Raw genomic sequence first — 27648 nt, 5'->3', positions numbered from 1 at the left:
GTCCCACCTACTCAGGAGGCTAAGGCAAGAGCATCACGCATGCCCAGGAATTAAAGGTTGTTTAAGTGAGCTATGATGACACCACTGAACTCCAGCTTGGTAACAAAGTGAAACTCTTGTCTCCAACAAAACAAAAAACGCCCGCCCCCAATCCCAATAGATGACTATAAACATTAAGAAAGAAATGATGAGTTTAAAAAATAATATAATGATATTCTAGTTGAAATATAAAAAAGCTTTATGTATAAAGACTTTTAGGAAAAGCTGGATGAATAAATAAATGTCAAATAAACATACGTAATATGAGTGGGAGGATTACAGGTAATTTTTATTTTTTTCTTTATATTCCTACATATTTCTTACATTGCTTAATAAGAATGTGCTATTTTCATAATTAAATAAACAAAGTTCATTTTTTGGAAAAAAATGGTCAAAATTAAAAGGGAGTAAACTGAATAATATAGTATACATCTAGGTAATAACATATTACTAAGCCATGAAATCCTTAAGTTATGGAACTAGGAGTCCCTAGATCCTAATTCAGTCACAGCAGTCCTTTCACCTAATTCACATGTTAGGTTCTCCAATATTCCTTGGGAGGGGGGAATTAAAAATATACACAAAGAAATTATTTGTTGACATAAAATGTTTTCTATAACTGAATTATAAAATTGTATAATTGTATACACTATAGTCTAACTAAAAAAAAAGGCTCGGTACCTGTAGCTCAGTGAGTAGGGCACCAGCCACATACAACAAGGCTAGCAGGTTCGAACCCAGCCTGAGCCAGCTAAACAATAATAACGACTGCAACAAAAAATAGCCTGGCATTGTGGCAGGTGCCCATAGTCCCAGCTACTTGGAAGGCTGAGGCAAGAGAATCGCTTAAGCCCAAGGGTTTGAGGTTGCTGTGAGCTGTGACACCACAGCACTCTACCAAGGGCAACATAGTGAGACTGTCTCAAAAAAAAGTTTAAATTCTATACAAGGATTTAAAACTTTAGTTGATTTGTTTCTAGTATTTCTAAATGTTTTTAATTAAAAAATTTTTCAGAAAAATTATATAAACCTCCAAAAAAAAACCTTAAGAGGACTTATTTTTAAACCTCAAAAAGATGTCTAACTTCTATTTCAAATGAGAAGCACTATCATGTAATGTTTCTAAAGAAACCTTTAGCAGATTTAGTCAGTTTATGATAACATATACAAAATAAGTATATGACTCTGAAACCTATTTTCATTTCTTAAAAGAAAAAACTAATTAAAATCCTAATGTTGTTTTATCTATACTTGAATAGTCAAACACAAAAGTACTTTTATACTCAACATGCATGCATTATAGGTAAATGTTAGAATTGTACACAGTCCCAGCCCAATACCGAAAGTTTTTAAATACAATAAGCAGTTCACTGTACTCTTAAAGAATAGTCTGTCTTTTTATTCACATGCAATAAGTTATAAAAATAAGTTATAGCATAAATTATAAAAAAAATTGAATAGGGAAAAAATTCAAAAACTCCACTTATTAGCTTCCACAATAAATTAAACCACTCAAAAATGCTTTACTGAAGGAAACTCATACCCTTTTCAACACAGTTGCCATTTAATAAATAAATGTATATCACCGGAGAAAGTAATTACAAAAGAATGCCTATATGGTTTTTGCTTTTGTCACACACTAGTTTCTGTGGGTGTAATCAAAAAGTTAGACTAGTAGGAGTGAATGGCCAGTTCAAAATAAAGTTTCCCAGAGATATGTTTCAAATCTCTCCATTCAATACTCATAGGTCTGAAGATATCTTTCATATGGACTAAGTTTCATTCACAAAATGGAAATGGATTACTTCTTTGAGAGAGGGGAACTACAGATGCATTTATACTTTTAATAGCTATCCCAGTCAAGACACAACATAGTGAAAAATACATCCAGGCACCATTAGACACCCAGCTATTGACCAAACAACCCCCCAGTGCCACCACTACCCTCTCCTTGGCCTTTCCACGCCAGAGTAACCAAGAAAAAACTACCCAGATCTTTTTGGGGGTGGGAGGCTGCTGTTGTTTGTGGCTGGATTAAGACCAGAAGGCAGAAACTTTCCTAGTTTCTGTATTTAAGGATTCCCAAACTAAGAAACAGAACCTAAACATGAGTTGGTTATAGCCACAATATCCTCCATATCAAAAATACAAAAATTTATAGTTTTCTCTCTTTTGAACAAATTTTTATGATTTTAAGCTCCAAGGACAATATTCTTTAAAATTTGATTAAAAAAGCGAGAAATCTTCAAAATCCTTCCTTCATCCTTACCCACACATTTTAAGTGATTTTGTTGCTTGATCAATAATACACCCTACATTATATTCAAAAAATTTCAATTCAACAGACAAAGTTTAAAGTTAGTTGCCCCCTTATAAAACAAAAAAGTTACACAAAAAACAGAATTGAAGAATTTTTTCTCAATATTGTTATACAAAAATTATAATAGTCAGAATCTGCACTTACTCTTCACCCCTTTCTTCCCCTTTCGTTCCTTCTTGTACTGTTCCTTCAGTTTACTTATTAGTCCCTGGTCTACATCCCAAACCTCAGCAGTTGGGGAGAGGTCATCTTTATCTACATGCAGCATATTATTAAAAGAAAAAAAATCAGCAGTTGGCAATGCAAGCTGTTGGCAGTAAACTGTTAAAGCTTTACATAATCATAATAAAAATGTAATAATAGCATCTCAAAATACTTTAAAGGTGCAGTCTCAGTTTTAGTATTCTCAACTCAAAAGTCTAAGTGCCCATATCATAAGTCACTAAACATAATACCAATAACAGTTAAATGGTGCTTCACTTTAATGAATGACAAATTGGAAGGTCATCATTCAGTTGACTGACATTAGAAATCTAATATTATATTAAAAAAAAGAGATCACTGCATCTTTATAAAAATGTTAATAAAATTTATTCAGCCAGCATTATAAAAGCAAATGAATGAATTACATGCGAACTACTCATAAAAGTGCAAGCTGGAAAGGCCAGTGCTGTTTCATTGATGACAATACTCATGCACCTTCTGTCACTGATTCTGCATGCACAGGATAACTACACTGATGGAGAGGCATTCTAGTCCAATATAATACATACATGTAGTTCCAAAATACAATGTCTCAAATAGTCCACACAAACATTCATATAATCCCACTTCTGCCCTTACCCCACCCAAATAGTTCAACATCTCATTACCTTCTTCCATTGGTCTACAACTAAGATTAGCAAACAAACAAAAAGCAAAACTCGAATTCCACAGAAGAATTCTTTTAGAATTTTTTTTAGGGTAAAAGTAGTGACAAGCATGGAGAAGTGAGAATACATCTGTAAATCTGCTAAAGATGACACTTCAGCTACTTTAGCTGAATAATAAATCTGTATTTAAGTAAGTACTTGTGCCTAGAAAAATATATACTCATACTAGAGAAAAAAACAATTAAGAGGCAGTATAAAAATAATTAAATCTTTGGGAACTCTTTTCTTCTTTTTTTTTTTAGAGACAGAGTCTCACTTTGTCGCCCTTGGTAGAGTGCTATGCCGTCACAGCTCACAGCAACCTCCAGCTCTTGGGCTTAGGCGATTCTCTTGCCTCAGCCTCTCGAGTAGCTGGGACTACAGGCACTTGACACATTGCCCGGCTATTTTTTTGTTGCAGTTTGGCCAGGGCCAGGTTCGAACCCACCACCCTCAGTATATGGGGCTGGTGCCCTACGCACCGAGCCACAGACGCCACCCGAGAATTATTTTCAATAGAGTGTTTTTCCTTCCTTGGTTTAATTTTAAAATGGCCATGCTATTAGGAAGTTAGAACAACTAGGAGTTTATATAGTCCTGTTATTAAATAAAAATTATACCAAAATATACATGCCAATTCAATCAGAGACTGAAAGAGAATTTTAGGGGAAACATACTTGTCCAATTTTTATAACTTAGTATGTTAGGCCTCCCTGACTAAAACCTGCGGAAGTTCAAAAACACTTTATTTCCTTTAAAGATTGCTATGTGTAATAAACATAAAGAATTTTCTGTATTAGAATGGTCCAGAGAAATTCAAATATTTACTGTACCTTAAGTTTTTCCTACTACAATTATCATCACTTTTCCCCTAATGATTATATTACCTATCATCATAGTGTGTGAAAAGCTAAATCCAAAGCTTTAAAAGTTATTAATTTGCTAACTTGAATTACTTGAAACTAGGTTACTCAAGACTGAAATTTACCATGTAAGATTATCTGCCAAACCAGCAAACTATAATTCTGTTTTTAATACAGTTAAAATCCTGGTTTAAAGTGAAAATTCACTTTTCATGTATTCTAATCATGGAGTTTCCTGAAAACTGCTATATCACGAATCTTTCTGTTAACGTACTAAATATACCAATTGGGGAAAATGTGATCTAAGAAATTAATCGTTTGTGCAAATCTTAATGAAGCTAACAATCCTTATTTTCAAGCAAGACAAACTGACACATTTTTAAGAAATACTTTCTAAACCTCATAGAGACCAAAAACCCTTAAGCTGTATATATTTTACACAGAAAATTAGAACAGAAAAACTTAAGGCAGTCAAATTTTTTAAAAAGATGTTTGTAGAGAGAATGAAGTTGAGAACAGCTATAACTAAAATAGCAAAAGGAGAGTGCAGTGAAATAGCAAAGGGAATAAAAAAAAGGATGCGCTTAAAGAAAAAACCAAATTAATTACTTGCAAGATAACCTCAAATCTAGAAAATAAAGGTAAACTTAGGCAGTGCAAAACAGGTTGGTGAATGTGTATGTGCATAAACAACATCCTGAAACTTGCCTGGTAGGTAACAGCGGATTTGATATTGCTTATAAGAAATAGATAAAGAGCAAAAGGGAAGAGGCAGCATAATCTTCTATATATTAATCCTGTTTTTTAAAAAATCTAGGGGGAAAAAATACCAAGAAATGAGGTTGAATCAATTACAAGAACTTTGTCTAAAAGAAAACACAAATATGCACAAAGAAGTTGACTCCTGACAACTCAAAATGACAAAAGCTATGAAATTCTATTATGATAATTTTGATTATCAAAGCAAAGGAATTATACAAATCTACTAACTATAGCATAAATTTGTACTAACTTTATGCAAATATGTGATACTTTATCCACTGTATTTAAATATAAACACTCAGGTACTATCTTGTAGTCCTATAATTTTCTATAGAACATTTTCAAAGAATGGGAAAAAGTAAATGAACACTTTTAAAATAGCTAGTATTTGTTAGAGAAAGAGCAAAATTAGAAATGCCAACTAATGTGTTTGATTATGAGAACTAAGAATTACTATTAAACTCAGATTACCTAAAATAGATGACACAGAAAAAAGAGAATCAAAAAACTTCCTAAAAAGCAGAAGTTTCATAACAAAAGGAATTTAAAAGCAGTCTGCTTAGTTATCTCTGATATCATACAAAATAAAAAAACACTGACTAGCTAATGTGGGTAAATACTAAAGTATGTTTCATTAAGATTTTTTTTTTACACCTGTATTCTTTATGCAATAATTTGAAACTAAAAACTACTACTTTCTCATTTATAAATATATTCAAAATTTTAGTAAATTAATTAAACAAATATAAAGGAGTATTTGTATATCCATCTTTTTGTTTCAGAAATAATGACTATGATACCTGTAAGTAGAAACAATGAACTTCACAAACACTACGGTTTGTGTTAATCCTTTGACAATTTTCATTTCCTATGGAAAAAACTTAGTTGAATCATTTTATACTTAAAAGAGTTCTTTTCTTTCATCAAGTACTTGAAATGCTTTAAGGATAACATTTCAGTCTTATCTGGAAGCAAGAGACTTTGTTGATCACTTCTATTTACACAGGGATACAGGTCACAAACACCCACATTAAAAATTGTAAACAAGCATTGATAGTTATCACTCAATCAGTTCTCCCTTGAAACTCTGTTTTACAGTCAAAAGTCTCTGGACTAGTCCAAAGGACCAATCAGCTATATGAATATGGCACTTACATTAAAGAAATAAGGCCATTTCAAATAAATTAAATTCCTAAAATTTTTGTTTATCCTTTTGACTAGAATTAAACTTCTAGAAACTTTAGGCTAAGGAAATAGTAATAAACGTCTGCCAAGATTTAGCTAAAGAGATGTCTGATAAATTAATTTGATTTTTTAAAAAAATGAACATAGTCTAAATGTACATCAGTAGAGCCTGGTTAAATAATACTATAGTACATGTTGAATGCATATTAATGCAGCTACTAAAATGATGCTGCAGAAAAACTATATATTACAAAGCAAAAGTATAGCTTACAAATCAGCATATAGCAAAATCCTTTGTTAATTAAATGAGCACATTTATATACTTATATAAATGTTAACCATTGTTGTCTCTATATGAGTGGTTCTCAACCTTCCTAATGCCACAATATATTTTCATTGTTACAAGGGGGTCACGTCCCACAGGTTGAGAACCGCTCCTCTATACAATAGTAGCATTATAGGAAATTTTTATCTTCACATGTACTGTAGGTTCGAAATCTTCTAAAATAGGCTTGTATTATAAAATAATTACATATTTGCTATTTTTTATATATTCATATAATTATAAAATAATCAGAAAAGAATAAACAGTATATTTGAAATTACTGGAAAAAGATAAGGTACTTCAGGACTAAATGGGCTGTACCAAGAAGCTATGAAAACTTAGATACTTTCACTGTTTTTCCTAGGCAATGTTAATTCTAAAGAGTACACTAAAGCCATTTTCAAATACTATGTTCAAAAACGTAAAGTCTAGAAAGTAATCGTGAAGTGTCCCCATGTTTTTGAATTAATGTGCTTCTTCTATTTCCATTTAGGAGAATAGGGAAGTGAAAGTCTGAAAACAATGTTTGAAATTACAAATAAGGAAAAAACTGGTGGCAAAATACAAGAATTTAAGTACTTGATTCACTTTTATATCAATAAATACATTATCTATTGGGTTTTATCTCTCGTATTAGCAATATTCAGCTTTAAGATTATACATAAATGAAGCAATTTTTAATCCAAGTGTGTTTCCTATCACCAAAGTAGTTCTTAAAAATGCCAGTGATAATTTCTCATTAGTAATTAAGCAAAACTTTGATGTATTAAAATAGCCTTCTCTAATAAAGCTCAGTAAACACAATTTTTTTCTACCTACCAGATAATGCTGATAATCAATGAGGACTGAATAAACATATTTAATAGGAAAAACAATGGATAACAGTTTTCACCTTAAAGTATTTTTTATACTTTTTACTTCCTAAATGGGTTTTCAACCCTGTACATAAATGTTTTCTCCCTTTTAGTTACAACTGAGTTCTTATTAGCATTATGTACCACTTCCAAGTTTGGGCCCTAGCATTTGCACAACGATATTACATACAATAAAGTTTAATATCGTCATTAAATCTTGCTAATCTAGATCTATAATTCAAGATTAGCAGTTTTATTCCTTAGCAATTAGGTAAACAGCATCACATGGGCATACTGAGAGTTACTGAAACTTAGATCACCAATTTAAACAATGAGACTGTTTAATCAAATAAAACATGATTTAAAAAAAAAACTCCAAGGGAAAGAGAATTGGATTTCAAAAATCAATTAAACGTTTCAATTTTAAAACCACACCAATTTCAAAAATCAAGATCCACCAAAACCTATATATTAAACAGTTTAATCATCAAATCTAAATAATTAGTGCAAAATACCCTGACATTATTCAATACCACTTCCCCTTGCTCTCAGTTTACCTGCCACCATATAATCGGATACATATACTCCATATACAGTATTTAATAACAATCTACCTTTAAGGGCTAGATTTCCTCCCACCCCCTATTTCCTTATCACCTTACCCCATTCTGTGCCATCGCCGGAACTCCGTGCTTCTCCAGCTCCTTCACCATCTTCAGCAGTCACTAAAAAATCAAATTCTTTCAGTGCTTCCTCAGTGTCAGGGTCATCAGTTAGGTCAGCAGCTAAACCTTCATTACCTATCTGTAAATAGGATATAAACCAAGAATTACTTTTATTCTAAATTGAAAAGGGATCCTTTAATATTTTCACATAACTGCATTTACCTGAACACACCCATTTTAGAATTACTTGGATCCAAAAATCTCAGATTTCCTATCTGATTCATCAAATTACAAGATAAATGGTTCAATAGCACTGTGCCAAGATCATTTGCATGATGTAATCAAGTAATGTGGTACTAAAAATGGTTAAAGTGCTAACCATCAAGAATAGTTAACTTGGGCGGCACCTGTGGCTCAGTGAGTAGGGTGCCGGCTTCATATACCGAGAGTGGTGGGTTCAAACCTGGCCCTGGACAAACGGCAACAAAAAAATAGCTGGGCATTGTGGCAGGAGCCTGTAGTCCCAGCTAATCGTGAGGCTGAGGCAAGAGAATCGCTTAAGCCCAAGAGGGGGAGGTTGCAGTGAGCTGTTATGCCTACCAAGGGTGACAAAGTGAGACTCTATTAAAAAAAAAAAAGAATAGTTAACTTCTTGGCTCCGCCTCGTAGCTCAGTGTGTAGGGTGCAAACTATATACACTGAGGCAGGTGGGTTCAAACCTGGCCCAGGCCTGCTGAACAACAATGACAACCACAACCAAAAAATAGCCAGCGCCATGGCAGGTGCCTGTAATTCCAGTTACTCGGGAGGCTGAGGCAAGAGACTCACTTAAGCCAAAGAGTTTGAGGTTGCTGTAAGCTGTGATGTCACAGCACTCTACTGAGGATGACAGAGTGAGACTCTGTCTCAAAAAAACAACAAAAGTGAACTTCTTATGGTACAATCAAGTTACCCTCCATTTTTTTTTTTTTTGCAGAGACAGAGTCTCACTTTATGGCCCTCGGTAGAGTGCCGTGGCCTCACACAGCTCACAGCAACCTCCAACTCCTGGGCTTAAGCGATTCTCTTGCCTCAGCCTCCTGAGTAGCTGGGACTACAGGCGCCCACCACAACGCCCAGCTATTTTTTGGTTGCAGTTTGGCCGGGACCAGGTCTGAACCCACCACCCTTGGTATATGGGGCAGGCGCCCTACCGGCTGAGCCATAGGCGCCACCCCAAGTTACCCTCCATTAAAGAACCATTCACTTCCTTGCTTTCATCACAAGCTGAGAATTGCATATTTAATCCATCACTTATAAAAATAAGGCATAATAACTAATGTAAGTCCCTAACTGTAGTAATTATGATAGTGGTTTACCCCCCAGAACAAAAAAAAAGGAAGGATAAAAATCTCTATTCACTCAATATACTATGTTTGTAGAATATGGCAGAAAGACTAAAAACTGCTTTTATACACTGGAAGGTTTTGAGGAACGCTATCATTTCCCCCATATTACTGTAAAATCTCAACCAGGATCATCTCCACCAAGAATGGATGATCACTCTACTTTTGCTTCTATAGCTAACCCCCAACACTACTAAAATAGATGAGCCTGTTTTTTAGATTATGAGCAAAAGTACATTTTTATTAATCCACACCAAAGAATAAGAATATTGACAAATATTTCCTATCCACAGGTTATTCCCTCACCCAGGGTAGGAGCATCTTCATTGCAGATTCAGTTAATTTATTACTTATGTACTGTACATGGAGAGTCTTCAGCAGTGATTCTAAATTGTAGAAGGAGTGGAAAGGGAGTCACTTAAAAAAAAAACAAAACATAGGGTCTCCGTCTGTCACCCAGGCTAGAGCGTTATGACATGATCATAGCTCAATGCAACATGAAATGCCTGGGCTTAAGTGATCCCCTGCTTTGGCCTCCCACATAGCTAGGACTACAGGCATGTGCCACAATGCAAGACTAACCAAAAAAAAAAAAAAAATTGGGCGGCGCCTGTGGCTCAGTCGGTAAGGCGCCGGCCCCATATACCGAGGGTGGCGGGTTCAAACCCGGCCCCGGCCAAACTGCAACCAAAAAATAGCCGGGCGTTGTGGCGGGCGCCTGTAGTCCCAGCTGCTCGGGAGGCTGAGGCAAGAGAATCGCTTAAGCCCAGGAGTTGGAGGTTGCTGTGAGCTGCGTGAGGCCACGGCACTCTACCGAGGGCCATAAAGTGGGACTCTGTCTCTACAAAAAAAAAAAAAAAAAAAATTGTGTAGAGGTGAAGGTCTTGCTATGTTTCCCAGGCTGGGCTTGAACTCCTGGCCTCTAGTGATCCTTCTACCTTGGCCTCCCAAAGTGCTGGGATTACAAGCATAGGCCACCAGGCCCAGCCTAGGGTTTTGCTTTTTAAAATGTTTCAAAACCACTTTTACCCTGTTGGTGGGATTGCAAACTAAAATGGCCTCTTTGGAAAGAAGTATGGAGAATCCTCAAAGAACTAAAAGTAGACCTTCTATTTGATCCCACAATCCCATTACTAGGTATCTACCCAGAAGAGAAACCATTTTACCGGAAGGACATTTGCTAGAATGTTTATCATAGCTCAATTGACAATCCTCAAGAGGTGGAATCAACTTAAATGTCCATAAACACATGAATGGATTAACAAACCGTGGTATATGTATACCATGGAATATTATTAAGCCATAAAAAGATGAAGACTTTGCATTTTTTGTATTAACCTGGATGGAGCTGGAGAACATTCTCCTTGGTAAAGTATAACAAGAATGGAAAAGTATCCAATGTACTCATTACTAATATGAATCCAGTAGACAAACAAATACATATCCACACAAGAGAAAAACACAATTAAAATCAAGCGGTAGTGGTGGTGGGGCTTGGTGAGCTCTCACTTAACAGGCACAACATAAGAGGATATGATAAACTTCCTGACTGAGGGCCCCAACTACAACTTGGACATCACCTAACAAACACAAACAATGTAACCTAATTGTTACCCTCATACTAATCTGAAATTTAAAAAAAAGCTTTCAAAACCAATGAACTATTCCTCTACAACAGACCTTTTCTCGTCCATTTAGTGAATAGTACAGTAAATAATTATTCCTACAATATGCATGTAATTGAAAAAGAGCCAACCATATAAAACTTTAAAAATGATCAATCACTCCTAATGTGATTAAGGACATATAAAAAATTCCTATTCCAAAACCATGAGTATGTAGCTAATAAGAATATAAAATCTAGTTCCTACTTTGTGTTTATTCATCCGATGTCTGTCTTTTCCTTCTGGGATACCTTCAATCATGTCATTTTCCTCTTCTTCATCACTGTCATCAGCATTTTCTAAGAAATTGAATGTCTCAAGAACATCACCAGAGCGCCTGTAGGAAGGGAAAAGATAAATCGAACTATTCCAATGGTTGATTCTAATGCTGCTTTCTGGTTCTTATTTTAAAACAGTACTTGAAGGTAGCCACAGAAATTTAAATGATGATCTACTTATTAGTACTGCCTGAAGACTTTACTCAAGAAAAGAATATTTGAAAGATTGTTTATGTTCTAGGATTAAAATAAAAGTGACTGTTCTCTGTTGACTGTGTTTCTCCAAAGTTCACTGTCCAAATTATTTCAGGTAATTACTACAACAAAATAAAATCCTATAGAATTCGACACTCAAACGAACTATTACTTGTCAAAATAAAGCCATAAACAGGAACTTAAACTCAGCATTTCTTATAATCACAACCTCTTATAGCTTGGTTCAGATGGCTGGGGACTAAAACAGTAAACACCAAAGTTTATCAGACTGCCAGATTTAAAGTTACAGTAAAGCAGATATAAAACATCCTAATCCACTCCACAGATTTTCTGACCTAGAAAAAAAGATCCATAATCTATCAAAGAAATACTTTTAAGTCTTTCAGAGCTATTCATTTAATAGGTAATAGTGATAATCTATTTTATTCATTTACTAAAATTTTTTTTTTTTTTTTTGCAGTTTTTGGCCAGGGCTGAGTTTGAACCCGCCACCTCCGGCATATGGGGCCAGCACCTTACTCCATTGAACCACAGGCACTTCCCCATTTACTAAAATTTTTAATCATGGATTCTTTGCCCACAGAAAAATGTCCAGAAAAGTTTAACCTAGGCTTTCTTCTATTTTTTTTTGTTTGTTTCATAACTTACATTCAAGTCTGTAATTCATCTTAAAATTTTTAAAACTAATTAGTTCCTCTAGGTTCATAGAGGTTTTCATATAGTGGTTTAAATATCCAACAATAAAGGCAGCAACACAGAATATTCACCCGAATGAGGACTTTCACCACAAAGTCTCTGCTCTGCCACTAACTAGCTACTGGAATCTGGCCAAGTCACTTCTTCACCTGAAAATTGTGAAGATTAAACTAGATGATGTCAAATGTCCTTCCTAACCCTAAAAGTGCATGATAATGAAAAAAAATGTTCTAAAATTCCGGGTATTTCTTCCCCTTTCCTGAATGGTTCCCTTTATCAGTCTAAATTAAGGACATAAAACAATTCAGACTATGGGTGGGTCTTGGTTTCCACAAGGAATTAGTTCTAAGACACCAACACCCTCCCCCCACCTTTCTCAAGTCCCTATGCAGATCCTCCCATATACACATATCATCTCTAGATTACTTATAATGCCTAATACAACGCAAATGCTATATAAGTAGGTGTTGTATTATGTTATAATTTTTTATTGCCATTGTTTTTGTTTTTAATACAGTATTTCTGATATACGACTGGGTGACTCCAGAGGATGCAGAGCCCGCGGATATGGCTTACTGTATTTTTCAACAGCATTTAAACAGTTTTAATAGGTCTACCTATACCCCACCAAATTCAGCACACTATTTCAAGGAACTGTTTAAAGACTGAATGCAGAGAGAGGTTTTTGAAAATGCAAATTAGCAAAAACAAACACAAGCCTACCACAATAACAGAATGTGATTTTCAGCTCAACATTTTAATGTATCTTAATATTTGGGGATTAAATGAAAGGCAAAAAAACATTATTTGACACAGTGCCACATTAATGATGAAATAATTAAAAAGAGCACTTTTTTTGAAGTATGAGATTTTGAAACTTTGAAAAATTAAGCACTGCTGTCCATTGGCTAGAAACTTCTGGCTCTACAATAAGAGCTCCTATTTCTAGGTTTTAAAAATTGTACTCTATCACTGCAATACATGTGCGTGGCTTTAAAAGTCAAAAAGAAGACAACACATAAGAAAGAACTGATGAATCAGACTTCGCCAAAATTGTAAGCGTTTACTCTTTGAAAGACACTGAGAATGTAAAGACGAGCCTACAGATTCTGACAAGACACTTGCAAGTCATATTTGATGCATAATTTACATCCAGAATAAAGACACTTAAATCTCAGTAGTTAATAAATAAAATGATTAAAAATGAAAGTATACAAATAAACATTGCATTGAAATAACTCGTGGATGCAAATAAGGACATAAACAGATACTCACCACCATTAGTTTTTAGGGAAACAAAAATTAAAGGATCACAGACCGTGAAAGATCTGAGATTTTTAACCTCCCAGCATGCTAATAACCTTGCCTGTTACTGTTTCATAGATCCTAAAAGAAGTTCTGAGATTGAATCAGAGATAAAAATTCTATTCCTTGGGGGCATAGGAAGTAGCAGGAGCATAATGGCACTAAAAGTTCCCTTTGCTCTTCAAATGTTGACAAGGAAAGGATCAGGTAGATGCTGCACACGCAGTTGTTTGAATTACAACTGAGGAACTCTTGAGCTTATGGAATGTGAATCTTTTATATTGGACAGTAAGCATGACTATGCAGAAGATCACGGCTATCTTTGAAGGCTTCTTTGTTATGCAAACATCCTTAAACAGAGAGTTCAGAATACAAAAGGAATCAGTGTTTCTGCTAACAAGATGTTCAAAAATGAGAGATCCATGGAGAAGTGCCTCTTCAAAACAAAATGCCATAAACCTATGAGAATGGCTAAAATTAAGGAAAATAATCTGGAGTGGAATTAACTGATTATAAAGATTAGAAGATTAGAAGAGCTGCCAGACTGAAGAATGAAATACTTCTAGGGCTCTACTAAAGTTAGCTAAGAATAATTTGGGTGTCATCAGTATAGTCAATGGATTTTTGTGTTAAAATAAAGTACTGCTATAATACACTTGGGGAGGGAGCAAGTAGTTCTAAAATCTATATGGGCGTAAGGCATATAATGAGTACCAGAATCTGCTGCCCTTCCCTTCCCTACCTTTGACTGATATTTTTTTTTTCCCCTTAGAGACAGAGTGTCACTTTGTAGCCTCAGTCCAGTGCTGTAGCGTCATAGCTCACAGCAACCTCAAACTCTTGGACTCACGTGATTCTCTTGCTTCAGCCTCCCAAGGGACTACAGGCACCTACCACAATGCCCGGCTATTTTTCAGACAGGGTCTCGCTCTTGCTCAGGTTGGTCTCGAACTCCTGAGCTCAGGTGATCCCCCTATCTCAGCCTCTCAGAGTGCTAGGATTATAGGCATGAGCTACCCATACCCAGCTTATTTTATTTTTTAAGGAATCAGAAATCACTGGTCCAACTTTACCAAAAAATAAACCACCATTCTTTGGAAAAGAGAAGGAGTGTTAAATAAGGTACATGGGATTAAAGAGTGGACTTATGATTGTTTCTTATATAAACTTTACACGAATTCTCTATTCACAACCCCACCTAAACCTCTGATTTTGTACCTTTAATTCCTTAGCCTTTGTGGCTTTACTGAAATTCTGGGACTTGAATTGGTTTCTTTTCTCCATCAGATTGCTCTCAAATACACTTATATGTAGTAATATAATCTTTCCCAAGACCACTAAATCAGGTGCCATTCTTCCATTTTCTTTCTGGCTTCCAAAATTGTGAAATTCTCACCTCAATGACAGTATTACTCTCTCATTTTTTCTGTGTATACTTTGTCCTTTTGTGCTAAATGCATCTCAAGTCTATCATTTCACTTTAATGAAATTTCTAGAAGGCACACAAGTAAAACATGCCTTTAATCTATCATGTTTAAGTGGAAGTCTCCATCTATGGTATAATATTTTTTTCTTTGCCAACTATTTATTTGCTATCCTGTCATTCTAAAAAGATAAACAATTTTTAAAATTAGTATATCCTGATGAAAGAAAAATAAAACAAGCCAAGGGTAAAGTTGGAAAGTAAAAGACTACAACAACCAATACATTTTCTACAGGAAGGCCAAAAATTTTGCCTTAAGATTCCAAACAGAGGCTCGGTGCCCATAGTTCAGTGGTTAGGGTGCTGGCCACATACACCAGGGCTAGAGGGTTCAAACCCAGCCCAGGCCTATTAAACAATGACAACTACAACAAAAAAATAGAGTGGTGTTATGGTGGGTGCCTGCAGTCCCAGCTACTTGGAAGGTTGAAGCAAGAGAATCACTTAAGCCCATGAGTTTGAGGATGCTGTGAGACGACATAGTGAGACTGTCTCAAAAAAACAAAAACCAAACAACAACCAAAAAAAAACCAAAAAACAAAAGATTCCAAACAGAGTAAAAAAAAAGAAGTGACAACTAGATATTCAAAGGTAAATCAGACCAATTAGCTTTTCTCAGTTATAAAATGTAAGAGAACTCTCTCCCCCAGTGAATCCTCATGAAGGGGATAATTAGTGATATGACATGCTATATACCCACAACAATCCCCCACCATACATAAAGAAAATACAACAGTGACATTCACTCAGCAGAATCTAATGACCACTAGTTTCAGTGGGTGACATTTCAACTGAATACACAGTATTTCATAATAGTGAACACTTAGTATTTATTATATGCCAGGCACTGTTCTAAGTGCTTTACATTAATTCATTTCTTCATGTCAATCCTATGATCCCCGCTTTACAAATTAGGAAACTGAGGCACAGGAAAGTAAGGTTCATTGCCCAAAGTCACAGCTGATAAGTGGTAAGGTCAGATTCAAACCTAAGCTGTTTTCAGAAACCAACTTGTTAACCATCAGGCATAAAGGCCTATAATAAGACACATCTGGGCGGTGCCTGTGGCTCAAGGAGTAGGGTGCCGGTCCCATATGCCGGAGGTGGCGGGTTCAAACCCAGCCCCGGCCAAAAAAAAAAAAAAAAAAAAAGACACGTCTAAAATTCTCCATTCCTCTACTATTGAACACGAAGACTGCTTCTGATTTTTTCATATCATAAACAAGAATGGGATAAACATCATTTTGCCACAATCTCTATCAACATGTTATATTCATTTTTTTTTTTTTTTTTGTAGAGACAGAGTCTCACTGTACCGCCCTTGGGTAGAGTGCCGTGGCCTCACACGGCTCACAGCAACCTCTAACTCTTGGGCTTACGCGATTCTCTTGCCTCAGCCTCCAGAGCAGCTGGGACTACAGGCACCCGCCACAATGCCCGGCTATTTTTTTGTTAGTTTGGCCAGGGCTGGGTTTCAACCCGCCACCCTCAGCATATGGGGCCGGTGCCCTCACTGAGCCACAGGCGCCACCCAACATGTTATATTCTTATTCCTATAGGTTTTCAAATGGCCCTAGTAATGCAACATACCTACATTAGCATAAAATCAGAAAATGTGAGTTTACTCATTAGGAAGGAAATTAGGCTTGTTTAAAACAACTATTACCGGGCCAGGCGCGGTGGCTCAAGCTTGTAATCCCAGCACTCTGGGAGGCTGAGGCGGGAGGATCGCCTGAGCTCACGATTTCAATAGCAGTGTGAAGTAAAGCAAGACCCAATCTCTAAAAAATAGCCAGGCATTGTGGCAGGTGCCTGCAGTTACAGCTATTTGGGAGGCTGAGACAAGAGAATCACTTGAGCCCAAGAATGTGAGGTTGCTGTGAGCTATGACGCCATGATGACAAAGTGAGACTCTGTCTCAAAAAAACAAACAAAAAACCCAACTATAATCTAAATATCCAGTGAGAGACACACGGATAAAGAAAACATGGCTTACACATATTATTTGGTTATGAAAAAGAAAATCCTGTTTTATGTGATACCACTGATGAAGTCTGATGACATTATGCTAAGCGGAAATAAGCTAGTCACTTAAAGGACAAATACCACCTGAGTCTTTTGAGATATCTGAAGTAGTCAAACTCAAAACAGAAAGCTGAATGATGGTTGCCAGGGGGTTGAAGGGAGAAGGAAATGGGGAACTGCTGTTCAATGGGTATAGAGTTTCAGTCATACAAGATAAGAAAGTTCCAGCTGTGCTTATGTTAATACTGTGCTGCACACAGATCTCATGTTATGCGCTTTTCAGCCACCCCATCCCCACACAAAAAAACCCTCCGAAAGAACCATTCAAGTCTTTATCTTGCAAAGGGAAGAAGCTTCACAAGAAGATACAATCTACCCTCAATGAATCCCCAACAATAAAAAAAAAAAAAAAGAAGATACAATATGTCATGGATCTTTAATTTACATTTCGGTGTGACACAGCAAACTATATTACTCTAAAATATTTATTTATAAATCCTATGAACTACCCTGTATCCCCGAAAATAAGACAGTGTCTTATTTTAAGGTGTGCTCCCAAAGATGCGCTAGCTAGTTCTTATTTTCAGGGGACGTCTTATCTTTCCTGTAAGTAGGTCTTATTTTCGGAGGATGTCTTATTTTCGGGGAAACGGGGTATACTAGGTTTGCTTATCTGACCAGTTTGTCTAAATTTGCATAATAATGCATTCAATTTTTCATCATGCTAAAAAACACTCCATTCTTCCTAATATCAGAGTAAAGAAAATGATGGCTCTGATGTTAAATTGATTTTATTAAAGAGTTTATTTGTGGCTGGGTGTAGTGACTCATGCCTATAATTACATGCCTATAATTCTAGTACTCTAGGAGGCTGAGGCAGCTGGATAGCTTGAGCCCAGGATTTTGAGCTTGCCATAAGCTATGATCATACATACAACTGCACTCTAGACAGAACTACAAAGTGAGACTCTGTCTCTCAAAACAACAAAAAAAAGAGCTTATTTCTCAAAAATAAAAACCCTAAGTCAAAGGCTTACATTGGGCAGCTCCTGTGGTTCAGTGAGTAGGGTGCCGGCCCCACATACCAAGGGTGGCAGGTTCAAACCTGGCCCCGGCCAAACTGCAACAAAAAAATAGCTGGGCATTGTGGTAGGCACCTGTACTCCCAGCTACTTGGGAGGCTGAGACAAGAGAATCACCTAAGCCCAGGAGCTGGAGGTTGCTGTGACTCCATGGCACTCTACCGAGGACGACAAAGTGAGACTGTCTTTAAAAAAAAAAAAAAAAGGCTTATGTTAGGTTCAAAGTTTACAGACCATGTTTTAGGTAATGGCATAATGTCACAAAATACACCTAGGGTATGAAATAATGTTTACAAACTATACATATTAATTTCTTAAACTCGAAATGAACTCTCTTGGTTTCTTCTTTTCTCTTTTTATTCTCTTTGTCCTCTTAATCTGTGTTACTTGGGGTTAACATCTCATGGTAAAAATAAAGAACATCTCCTGAACTCCTTGCAGGTAATAAGTGTGTATGAATCAAAAGTATATCTGGTAGATTCTAGACAGTAACAAGTGTTGATGAGGATGTGAAGAAACTGGAATCCTCATAGCATTACTGGTGGAAAGGTAAATTGTGTAGTCACATTGGATAAGAGTTTGGCAGCTCTTCAAACTTATTCATTATCCCAAACATACCACTGACTAGGTAAGAAGTACAAAGTGTAGTATAACCATACTACAGAATGTTATTTGGCAATAAAAAGTAAAGAAATATTGATGCATGCTATAACATGGATGAACCTTAAAAATATTATGCTAAGTGACACAAGCCAGTCACAAACCACTTATATAAAATATCCAGAATACACAAATCTAGAGACAGATGGCAGAGCAGTGATTGCACAAGGCTGGGACACAGGGGAGAATGAAGAGTCGCAGATAACGAACAAGTATGGAGTTTCTTTCCAGGGTAATGAAAATATTCTAAACATAGATTGTGGTGATAGCTGAACAACTGTGAACATCCTAAAATTCATTAAATTGTATTCTTCAATGGGTGAATTTTATAATATATGAATTATAACTCAATAAAAATGAAAAAAAAAAATCTGGTAGCTTTGCGAATCCAAACACAATGTAAAGCCTTGTTTCTTTCACACTAGTGTCTACATAATGATTGCTCATTCTAGTGACAGAGTAGCATCATAATTTATGGAACAAACTCCAGTAAAATTTTGAAAATTAACATGTTAAAACAGCTCTGAATTATATGAAATCAGCCTTAAATCTGTATTTTAATTCTGCTCCTATTTCAGAATTATAGCCATACTCTTGGAATCAAAAATTTAACACAAACACATTTTTAAAAGGACCTAAGTATAAATTTATTTACCCATGGCGCCATTTGGGGTGAGGGGTCTTTAAATTTGAACTTCACTTGCTTTAAAAATTGTTAATAGCAGTAACAAAACTGGAGGTGGTGGCTCACACCTGTATACCAACACTTTGGGAGGCCAAGACTGAAAGATTGCTTACAGCCAGGAGATTAAGACCAACCTGGGAAACATAGCAAGACACCACAACTACAAAAAAATTTTTTAAATTCGCCAGGCATGGTGGTATAGGCCTGTAGTTTCAGCTATGTGGGAGGCTAAGATGGGAGAATTGCTTGAATTCAAGAGTTCAAGGTTATAGTAAGCTGTGATAATGCCATTGTATTTCAGCCTGGGTAACAAAGACCGAGCCTTAAACACAAAAAACTGCAATAACAAGGAGCTAAAGAGATTTATAATACCCATTATATAAACAATGTTAACTTAAAAGTATAAATTATACCTTTTGATTTCTTGTCCTTTTTGCTTAGGAGATTCACCTCCATTCAGGATTTGTTCCAAATTCTTTGTTTCTACAGATCCATTTGGTTCTGAATTGGATAGTCCAAGTAATGATCTTACCCGCTGAGACCGTACATCTAATATTGTATCTGTGTAACCTACTTCCTGAAGATACCTATAAGAGAAAATTAAAAATATTAAATTTCACATACTGTTCCGTTAAACACCTGCTAGACCTCAAAAATCACATCAAGGATTTTTAAAAAAACCTACAATCCTATAAAATATACTCTTTCTTTGTCTCAGTATCTTCCTTCTCTATAGACTAATCCCAGTTCTCAAACTCCTGGTCTCAAGTGATCCTTCCACCTTGGCCTCCCAAAATGTTGCTGGGATTATAGGCTTGAGCCACTGTGCATCCCAGCTCAGACTAGTTCCAGTTATAACAATGCCAATTACAAATCATAATTTAAATTAAAAAGCATAAAGTATGGCTAACATTGATTAAGAGTTAATTATCTCAAAACCTAAAAAGTCCTAGGTGCCTTAAAAAGCTCTTAGGAGTAGATTATATATATATGTGCGTGTCTACATTTTTTAATGTCTAATGAACCGAATTGAACCTTAGAAAAATAATATTCTAAGTTTAGACATAGTTCATTCATCAGAGATTAATGAATAGGCTAATTTTCCTCCTAGAATCTAAGATCCTCTAGCACTTCTCTAGTCCTGAGGTTTTTAAACTGTCTGTATATCTAAACCAGAGAACTTAACCTAGGATCCAGAACAAGAATAGAAAAGAAGAAAGAGACCAGATCAGGATACAAAGAAAATGAGCTGTAAAAGGCTCTGTGTAAAGTATTTAATAGGCTAATGAAGGATGTTAAAAAGCAGCCTTAAATACTGCTAGCTGATGAACAGAAGGTATTTAGATGAAAGCTAAAAGAAGGGAGGCTGGTTAAGTCACTACCACAGCAAGAAGTAGAAATACAGAAGAATAAATATGAGAAAAATAAGATACAGTATTTCTGACTTGATGCTCAAATAAATGTGGCAGTAGAATGAAAGACATAAAAACTTTGGACAAGTTTCTAGCTTTGATGGCTAGATGATGGTTCCACTCAATGAAATGGGGAAGGAAGAGTCAGAATCAAGCTTATAAGACACTACCATGTGATGTCTGAAAAAAGATCAAGTGACAATGTTTACTATGCCCATCAATAAAAACAGTTCAAAAGCTCAGAAGAGACAGGGCTAAGAATATAGATTTGGGCCATTAATCTTTGGTGGTATTTGAAACCATGAATTTAGGGGCGGCGCCTGTGGCTCACTCAGTAAGGCGCCGGCCCCATATACCGAGGGTGGCGGGTTCAAACCCGGCCTCGGCTGAACCGCAACCAAAAAATAGCTGGGCGTTGTGGCGGGTGCCTGTAGTCCCAGCTACTCGGGAGGCTGAGGCAAGAGAATTGCTTACGCCCAGGATTTGGAGGTTGCTGTGAGCTGTGTGATGCCATGGCACTCTACCGAGGGCCATAAAGTGAGACTCTGTCTCTACAAAAAAAAAAAAAAAAAAAGAAACCATGAATTTAAATCAAATCATTCCCAGAATAAGCATAGAAAAGACAGCTTGGCGCCTGTGGCTCAAGCAGCTAAGGTGCCAGCCACATACACCTGAGCTGGCAGGTTCAAATCCAGCCTGGGCCCACCAAACAACAATGATGATGGCTGCAAGCAAAAAATAGTCAGGCGTTGTGGCAGGCACCTATAGTCCCAGCCACTTGGGAGGTGGAGGCAGGAGAATCACTTGAGCCCAGGAGTTGGAGATTGCTGTGAGCTGTGATGTCACAGCACTGTACGCAGAGTGACAGCTTTAGGCTCTGTCTCAAAAAAAAAAAAGCATAGAAAAGAGAAAACCTGGTGACACAAAACATTTAAAGGGCTAGAAGACATAAGAAAAATTCATAAGAAAATAAAAATAACATACTTAAGAAATCAATAGGAAAAATCGCAGTAGGGAGTAATGAAATGGTAGTAAATATAAAAGTTTCCAGAAGGAACAATGTCAAATATTTTAAGAGATTAAATATGAACAAAAAAAGGTTTCTTGACTATGTTTGTGATAGCACCTTCAGAGGAAAATCAAACTGGAAAACAGACTGGATAGCTGAAATATGAACTAGAATGAAGCCTACAGAGATAAATTATCCTTAACAAGTTTGGCTATAAAGTCAAAGAAAAAAAGAAAGTGAGAAAAGACAATATAAATCTAAGCAATGGGATTAGACATTTATGAAGAAACATTGTGCAACTAATTGCTTTCTCAACAGCTGTCGTCACTCTTCCAAAAAATGCAATCCTCTTTTTGGAGAACAGTTCCTACCACGCTCTAACCATCTGGTCTGCATGAACTGCAGAGATCTCATACAACCTAGGCAAAAATGACTTGAGTCATGGGTAGTTATTTGATCATGTCAATATAATGCTAATCCTCTCAGAAACTGTTCTCACTTACAATAGGGAGTACTTTGCCCATATGGAAAAAAGTGGTTTTCTTTTTATATTGCCCTCAGTAGAGTGCCGTTGCATCACGGCTCACAGCAACCTCAAATTCTTGGGCCTAAACGATTCTCTTGCCTCCACCTCCCAAGCAGCTGGGACTACAGGCACCCGCCACAACACCCGGGTATTTTTTGTTGCAATAGTTATTGTTGTTACTTGGGACTACAGGCGCCCGCCACACCACCTGGCTATTTTTTGTTGCAATAGTCATTGTTGTTTAGCTGGATCAGGCCGAGTTCGAACCCACCAGCTTCTGTGTATGTGGCTGGTGCCATAGCCACTGTGCTACAGATTCCGACCCAAAAAAATGATTTTCAATAGAAAAAAATAATGCTGATACAGAGAGGAGTTGTAAACCAGAAAATGAGAATGTATCCTGGGTGGTCCTTGTAGGTACTGAGTGGTCCTCCAAATTACACTCACTCCTGACTTCCTAACACTTGGTTAATCTGCATTTCCTTCAATTCTGGTAGTTAGCCCAGCATTTTTCCAATCAACAACCATCCTTTTAGGAGGTGCCTGTGGAGTAGGCACCAGCCCCATATGCCAGAGGTGGCGGGTTCAAACCCAGCCCCGGCCAAAAACTACAAAAAAAAAAAAAAACCAAAAAAACCATCCTTTTGCTCAAGTCCTGGCCATTTACAATAATCCACATTGAAAAATACGTTCCTGAGGCTGGGCACCTGTAGCTCAGCGGCTAGGGCACCAGCCACATACACCAGAGCTGGTGGGTTCGAACCCAGCTTGGGCCTGCCAAACAACAATGACAACTACAACCTGTTGTGGCAGGCACCTGTAGTCCCAGCTACTTGGGAGGCTGAGGCAAGAGAATCGCTTAAGTCCAAGAGTTTGAGGTTGCTGTGAGCTGTGACACCAGGGCACTCTACCAAGGACAACATAGTTAGACTTTGTCTCAAAAAAAAAAAAATAAAAATAAAAATACCTTCCTGAATGAACATAAGAAACTGAAGCAATAGATAACGAAGTTTAAATACATTTACAGGAAGAAAAGCAAAAATCTCAAAGAGTTCTTATTAACAGCCTTCATTATTTTCAGTCAAGTAGAGCCTGAGATGCTCTACTGAGAGTAAGGAGCAGGTCAAGACATGGTTCAAGTTTAGAATATCCACTGAGAACAATGGGAGCAGAGGGTGATCAGGGTTATGAAGAGAGACCCTCCACAAAGTCTGGACAGAAAATAACTATGTAATAGAATTCATATGATTCTATGATTTTACTCCAGAATTAAACAGAAGTTAGAGGAAGCAGAGAATAAAGCTGAACTAGAGCAGGTAGGTTTAGCAAAATGATTAGTGGAGAAGAGGTGAGCAGCAGACAGCAAGATAAGAGTATCAGAAAGGGGTGATGAATTATGGGGTCTAAGCTAGAGCTAGCAAAAATAAAATAAAAGCAACCTTAAGTACACAACTATTCAGCATGCCCCCTGGGAGAAGGGCTCAACTACAAGTTGAACTTTACCTTAGAAAACAATGTAACTTAAACATTTGTACCTTCATGTTAATCTAAAATTTAAAAAAATTAAAAAGAGAAAAAAAGCAATCATAGATGGTAAAGAAAATGAAGTAGTCAAGGATCTAAAGATCGAAGTAAGGTCAAAGGGTAAATAACTTGAAAATTGGACTGAGAAGTAGACACAGGACAACTCCCCAGATCATGAAGTAATCCAGAGGCAAAAACAAGATCAAGAGCCTGACCATACACTTCACAGTTACTGAACTATAGATACAGATGTCCAGAGTTGAGAAGATCAGGTAACTGTAAATTACCCAAGATTAACAATAGGATGCAAATTGGAAAGTTTTCAAAATACAAGGAAAAGAAAAAATACATAAAAGATAGTAAACAAGATTAGCCACAGAAGTACTTCCAATGCAGCAAAGAAATCAAACATCAAAAAGGTTCCTTAAAACTTAAAGAAGGTGGACAGGACACAGTGGTTAAGAGGTACTTGACCAAAGAAAGCAATCAGTGTAATCTAATTCTTTGTATCCTCAATGAATCCCAAACAATAAAAAAAAAAAAAAAAAAGAAAAGAAAAAAATTAGAGGAGAAAAAATTAAAGGAGGATTTGGTAATCCACTTCTGAAAAGTTTCAGATAACTTATATTTCAGAAAGAACTTCAGCTAAATTCCTTCTCTAAACCAGTATACCTCCCACTTAAAAGAGAAACTGAATATGTGAATTTTACACTCACAGGGATGGAAAGGTCTAGAACAGCGATTCTCAACCTGTGGGTCGTGACCCAGAGGAACTATATTAAAGGGCCGTGGCATTGGGAAGGTTGAGAATCACTGGTCTAGAAGCATGAACTCTGTATGGTTTTTTGTTCTGGCCTTTAAGACACCTAGTCTTTGAGACATTCTACCCTGCAAATAAGAAAACATCAAAATTCAGAGGAAATAAACTTTAAAAGATCCAAGCATCTACAAAGCAAAAAAAGTATAACACAAAAAAAATACACTGTTCCACTACAATTAAATATTTTTTAATGTGCAAATTGGCTTAATATAAGCACTTTCATACCCAGATCCTTAAAGTAACCTGAAAATAAACCATTACTCACTGTCTTAACAGTTGTCTGCCTTGCTTCCACGTTAACTGGCTATTCTGAGGTGCTGTGGGAGCCTCTGTGTCTATGGTTTCTTCTAGAAGTTAAAAACAAAGTTTTACATACCTTATTTTAACTCTTATACTGACTGCTACAGTTTTCTTAGGGATATATTCCTATAAAACATACCTAAATATTCTATAAAGATAAATTAACTTTTATTAGTTATTGTGGGTCACTCATTTTAAATCTGTTTGTCCCAATAACCCAATATCTTAGATACTAGCCTCTTCATTTTAAAATCAGAAAAACCCAGCATACTGTATTATCATCAGGGATTAAAATCAAAGGCCAGGGTTTGATATGAAATTATGAAAATAATTAGAATTATTTTTTACTAACTAGTAGAACTCTGCTGAATTGACTGCTTTTGAAATTAAAAAAACTACCTTACATAAGCTATTCTTGACTCAAAAATCAAGACTAAGATATTAGGTATATATAAAAATACTGAGTAACTTAATTTTGAGTCTAACAGTAGATATTAAATGCATATAAGACTATCTAGCCAATTTCATCTTTGTAACTAAAAGTTAAAACACCAAATAGTTTTTACTATAGGTAAAGAGTCACGTTTTATTCTCTGATAACAAAGTATATGCATACAAAAATTCAATAAGCAGCATAACTTCAGGTGAGTTAAGCTTTCAACAAGTATCTCAAGTGAACTTATCGGCACTTATGTTACAGAACTGTTTTCTCATGAATTCTCATTATTAAAATAAAGACAGTGAAAAACAGAAGGGCTTGGGAAATCAATCCCCACACTAAATGCTGAGAACTCTTAGAATGGTCCACAGTTGTTGTTAGGCTCCTAGACTTCTCAGAGTCACTTAACACTTACTGGTAACAATTCAAGTATCCTCTGCAGGCATTACTTCTCTAACCCTAACAATCCTATTATTAATATCTTTTTTCCACCCATCATAAGCAGGTCTTTGATTTCCAGAAATAATTCTTTTGAGACAGTCTCACTCTGTTGCCCTGGGCAGAGTACTGTGGCATCACCATAGCTCGCAGCAACCTCAAACTCCTGGGTTCTAGAGATCCTCTTGCCTCAGCCTCCCAAGTAGCAGGGACTATAGGTGCCTGCCACTATGCCTGGCTAATTTTTCTATTTTTAGGAGAGATGGGGTCTCACTCTTGCTCAGGCTGGTCTCAAACTCCTGATCTCAAGCAATCCACCTGCCTCAGCCTCCTAGAGAATTAAGATTACAGGTGTGAGCCACTGAACCCAGCTTCTAGAAATAATTCTTTTTTTATTTTTTTTGGAGACAGAGTTCCATTATGTCACCCTTGGTAAAGTGCCATGGGCCACAGCTCAAAGCAACCTCAAACTTCTGAGTCCAAGCAATTCTCTTGCCTCAGCCTCCCAAGTAGCTGGGACCACAGGTACCCGCCACAATGTCCAGCTATAGAAATAATTTTTCTAATAGCCCCCTGGCTTATTTTTCTACTTATGATTGGTTCTATTTATAATACTGTATTTTTTAATCACATATACCATATAATTATTGGAGGAAAAACGAGATAAAAAAAAAAGAAATACAATTGCCCAAAACCTGTCACCAAGAGTTAACAACTGCTAATATTTATAATTTCATCACCCCATATTTTCTATGTGAAAATATATACATAACTAATATAACTCTCCATTAAAAAAAAAGGGGGGGGGACAGGCAGCACCTGTGGCTCAAAGGAGTAGGGCACTGGCCCCATATGCCGTGGGTTCAAACCCAGCCCCAGCCAAAAACTGGAAAAAAAAAGGGGGGGGGGGGCAATGTGTGTACTGCACTATAATCTGCTTCTGATACTTAATGTATCTTGAACTTTCTCTATGTGGAAATATAGATTAACCTAAAAATGATTTATTTAATATTCTATAGAAAGTATAAACCCATTTAACCAATCCCCGAATGTTGAAATTAAGTCTTCATTTTCTTAATATTGTAAGTAATATTTTTCTTACTATTGTAAATAATGCTAAGGATATTCTTGAAGTACATAAAATATATAGTTCAAACAATTTTTGAACACACCCATATAATTAGTACCTACATGAAGAAACAAAACATCAGTATCCCTAAAGCTTTTCTTGTACTCTCCTGACACCAGCTACTCTAAAATGGGTATCAAATTATCCTACTTTAAACAACTAGATATTGGGGTTTGATATAAATGATTTTTATCAATTTTCAATCACACGCGATCTATGCATGTTGTCACAATTGATTGTTCATTCACTTCTGTTGCTAAATAGCACTGCTGTATTAATCTCTCAATATATTTATTCTAAGGCTGAAAGATATTCTCACTGTTACCAGATTTTCACCATAAAAAAATACATACTAGGAATATTCTTATATAAGCCTTGTGGTGAACATACGTATGCATTTGAAGGAGTGGAATTACCAGGCCATAGGGTGTGTATGCCATATTCACTTCAGTAATACTGTCAAGTCACTTTCAGAGTAGCATTATCAATTTATAATCCTAACAACAATTTCTACAAGTTCTGATCACTCCATATCTTCATCAATACTTGATAAAGGGACTCTTTTGAGTTTTAGCCGTTCTTGTCAATCTAACTATACTGTGGTCAGTCAGATTGTGGTTTTAAGTTGTATTTTTTATTTTTTTAACA

The 27648-nt window shown here is 36.3% G+C and overlaps 1 protein-coding gene across 3 annotated transcripts in view; it reads right to left on the bottom strand.

Annotated features, from left to right (window-relative positions):
- Positions 1 to 27648, bottom strand: part of STRN3 (striatin 3) — a 103659-nt gene that overhangs the window by 28918 nt on the left and 47093 nt on the right. For 2 of the 3 annotated variants that reach the window (XM_053594906.1, XM_053594907.1), the window contains exons 4-7: positions 24960 to 25041; positions 19817 to 19990; positions 11181 to 11310; positions 7922 to 8063 (exon numbers count right to left, since the gene is read on the bottom strand). In XM_053594906.1, the coding sequence (XP_053450881.1) occupies positions 7922 to 8063; positions 11181 to 11310; positions 19817 to 19990; positions 24960 to 25041 (528 nt within the window). Of the gene's footprint in view, positions 1 to 2503; positions 2615 to 7921; positions 8064 to 11180; positions 11311 to 19816; positions 19991 to 24959; positions 25042 to 27648 lie in introns of all 3 variants that reach the window. The other variant, XM_053594905.1, reaches the window with a different exon arrangement.

Source organism: Nycticebus coucang, chromosome 6 (assembly GCF_027406575.1).
Source record: "Nycticebus coucang isolate mNycCou1 chromosome 6, mNycCou1.pri, whole genome shotgun sequence".
Classification (NCBI taxonomy): Eukaryota; Metazoa; Chordata; class Mammalia; order Primates; family Lorisidae; genus Nycticebus; species Nycticebus coucang.
The sequence above is the reverse complement of the archived record's forward strand: the minus strand, read 5'-3'. Positions and strand labels throughout refer to the sequence as shown.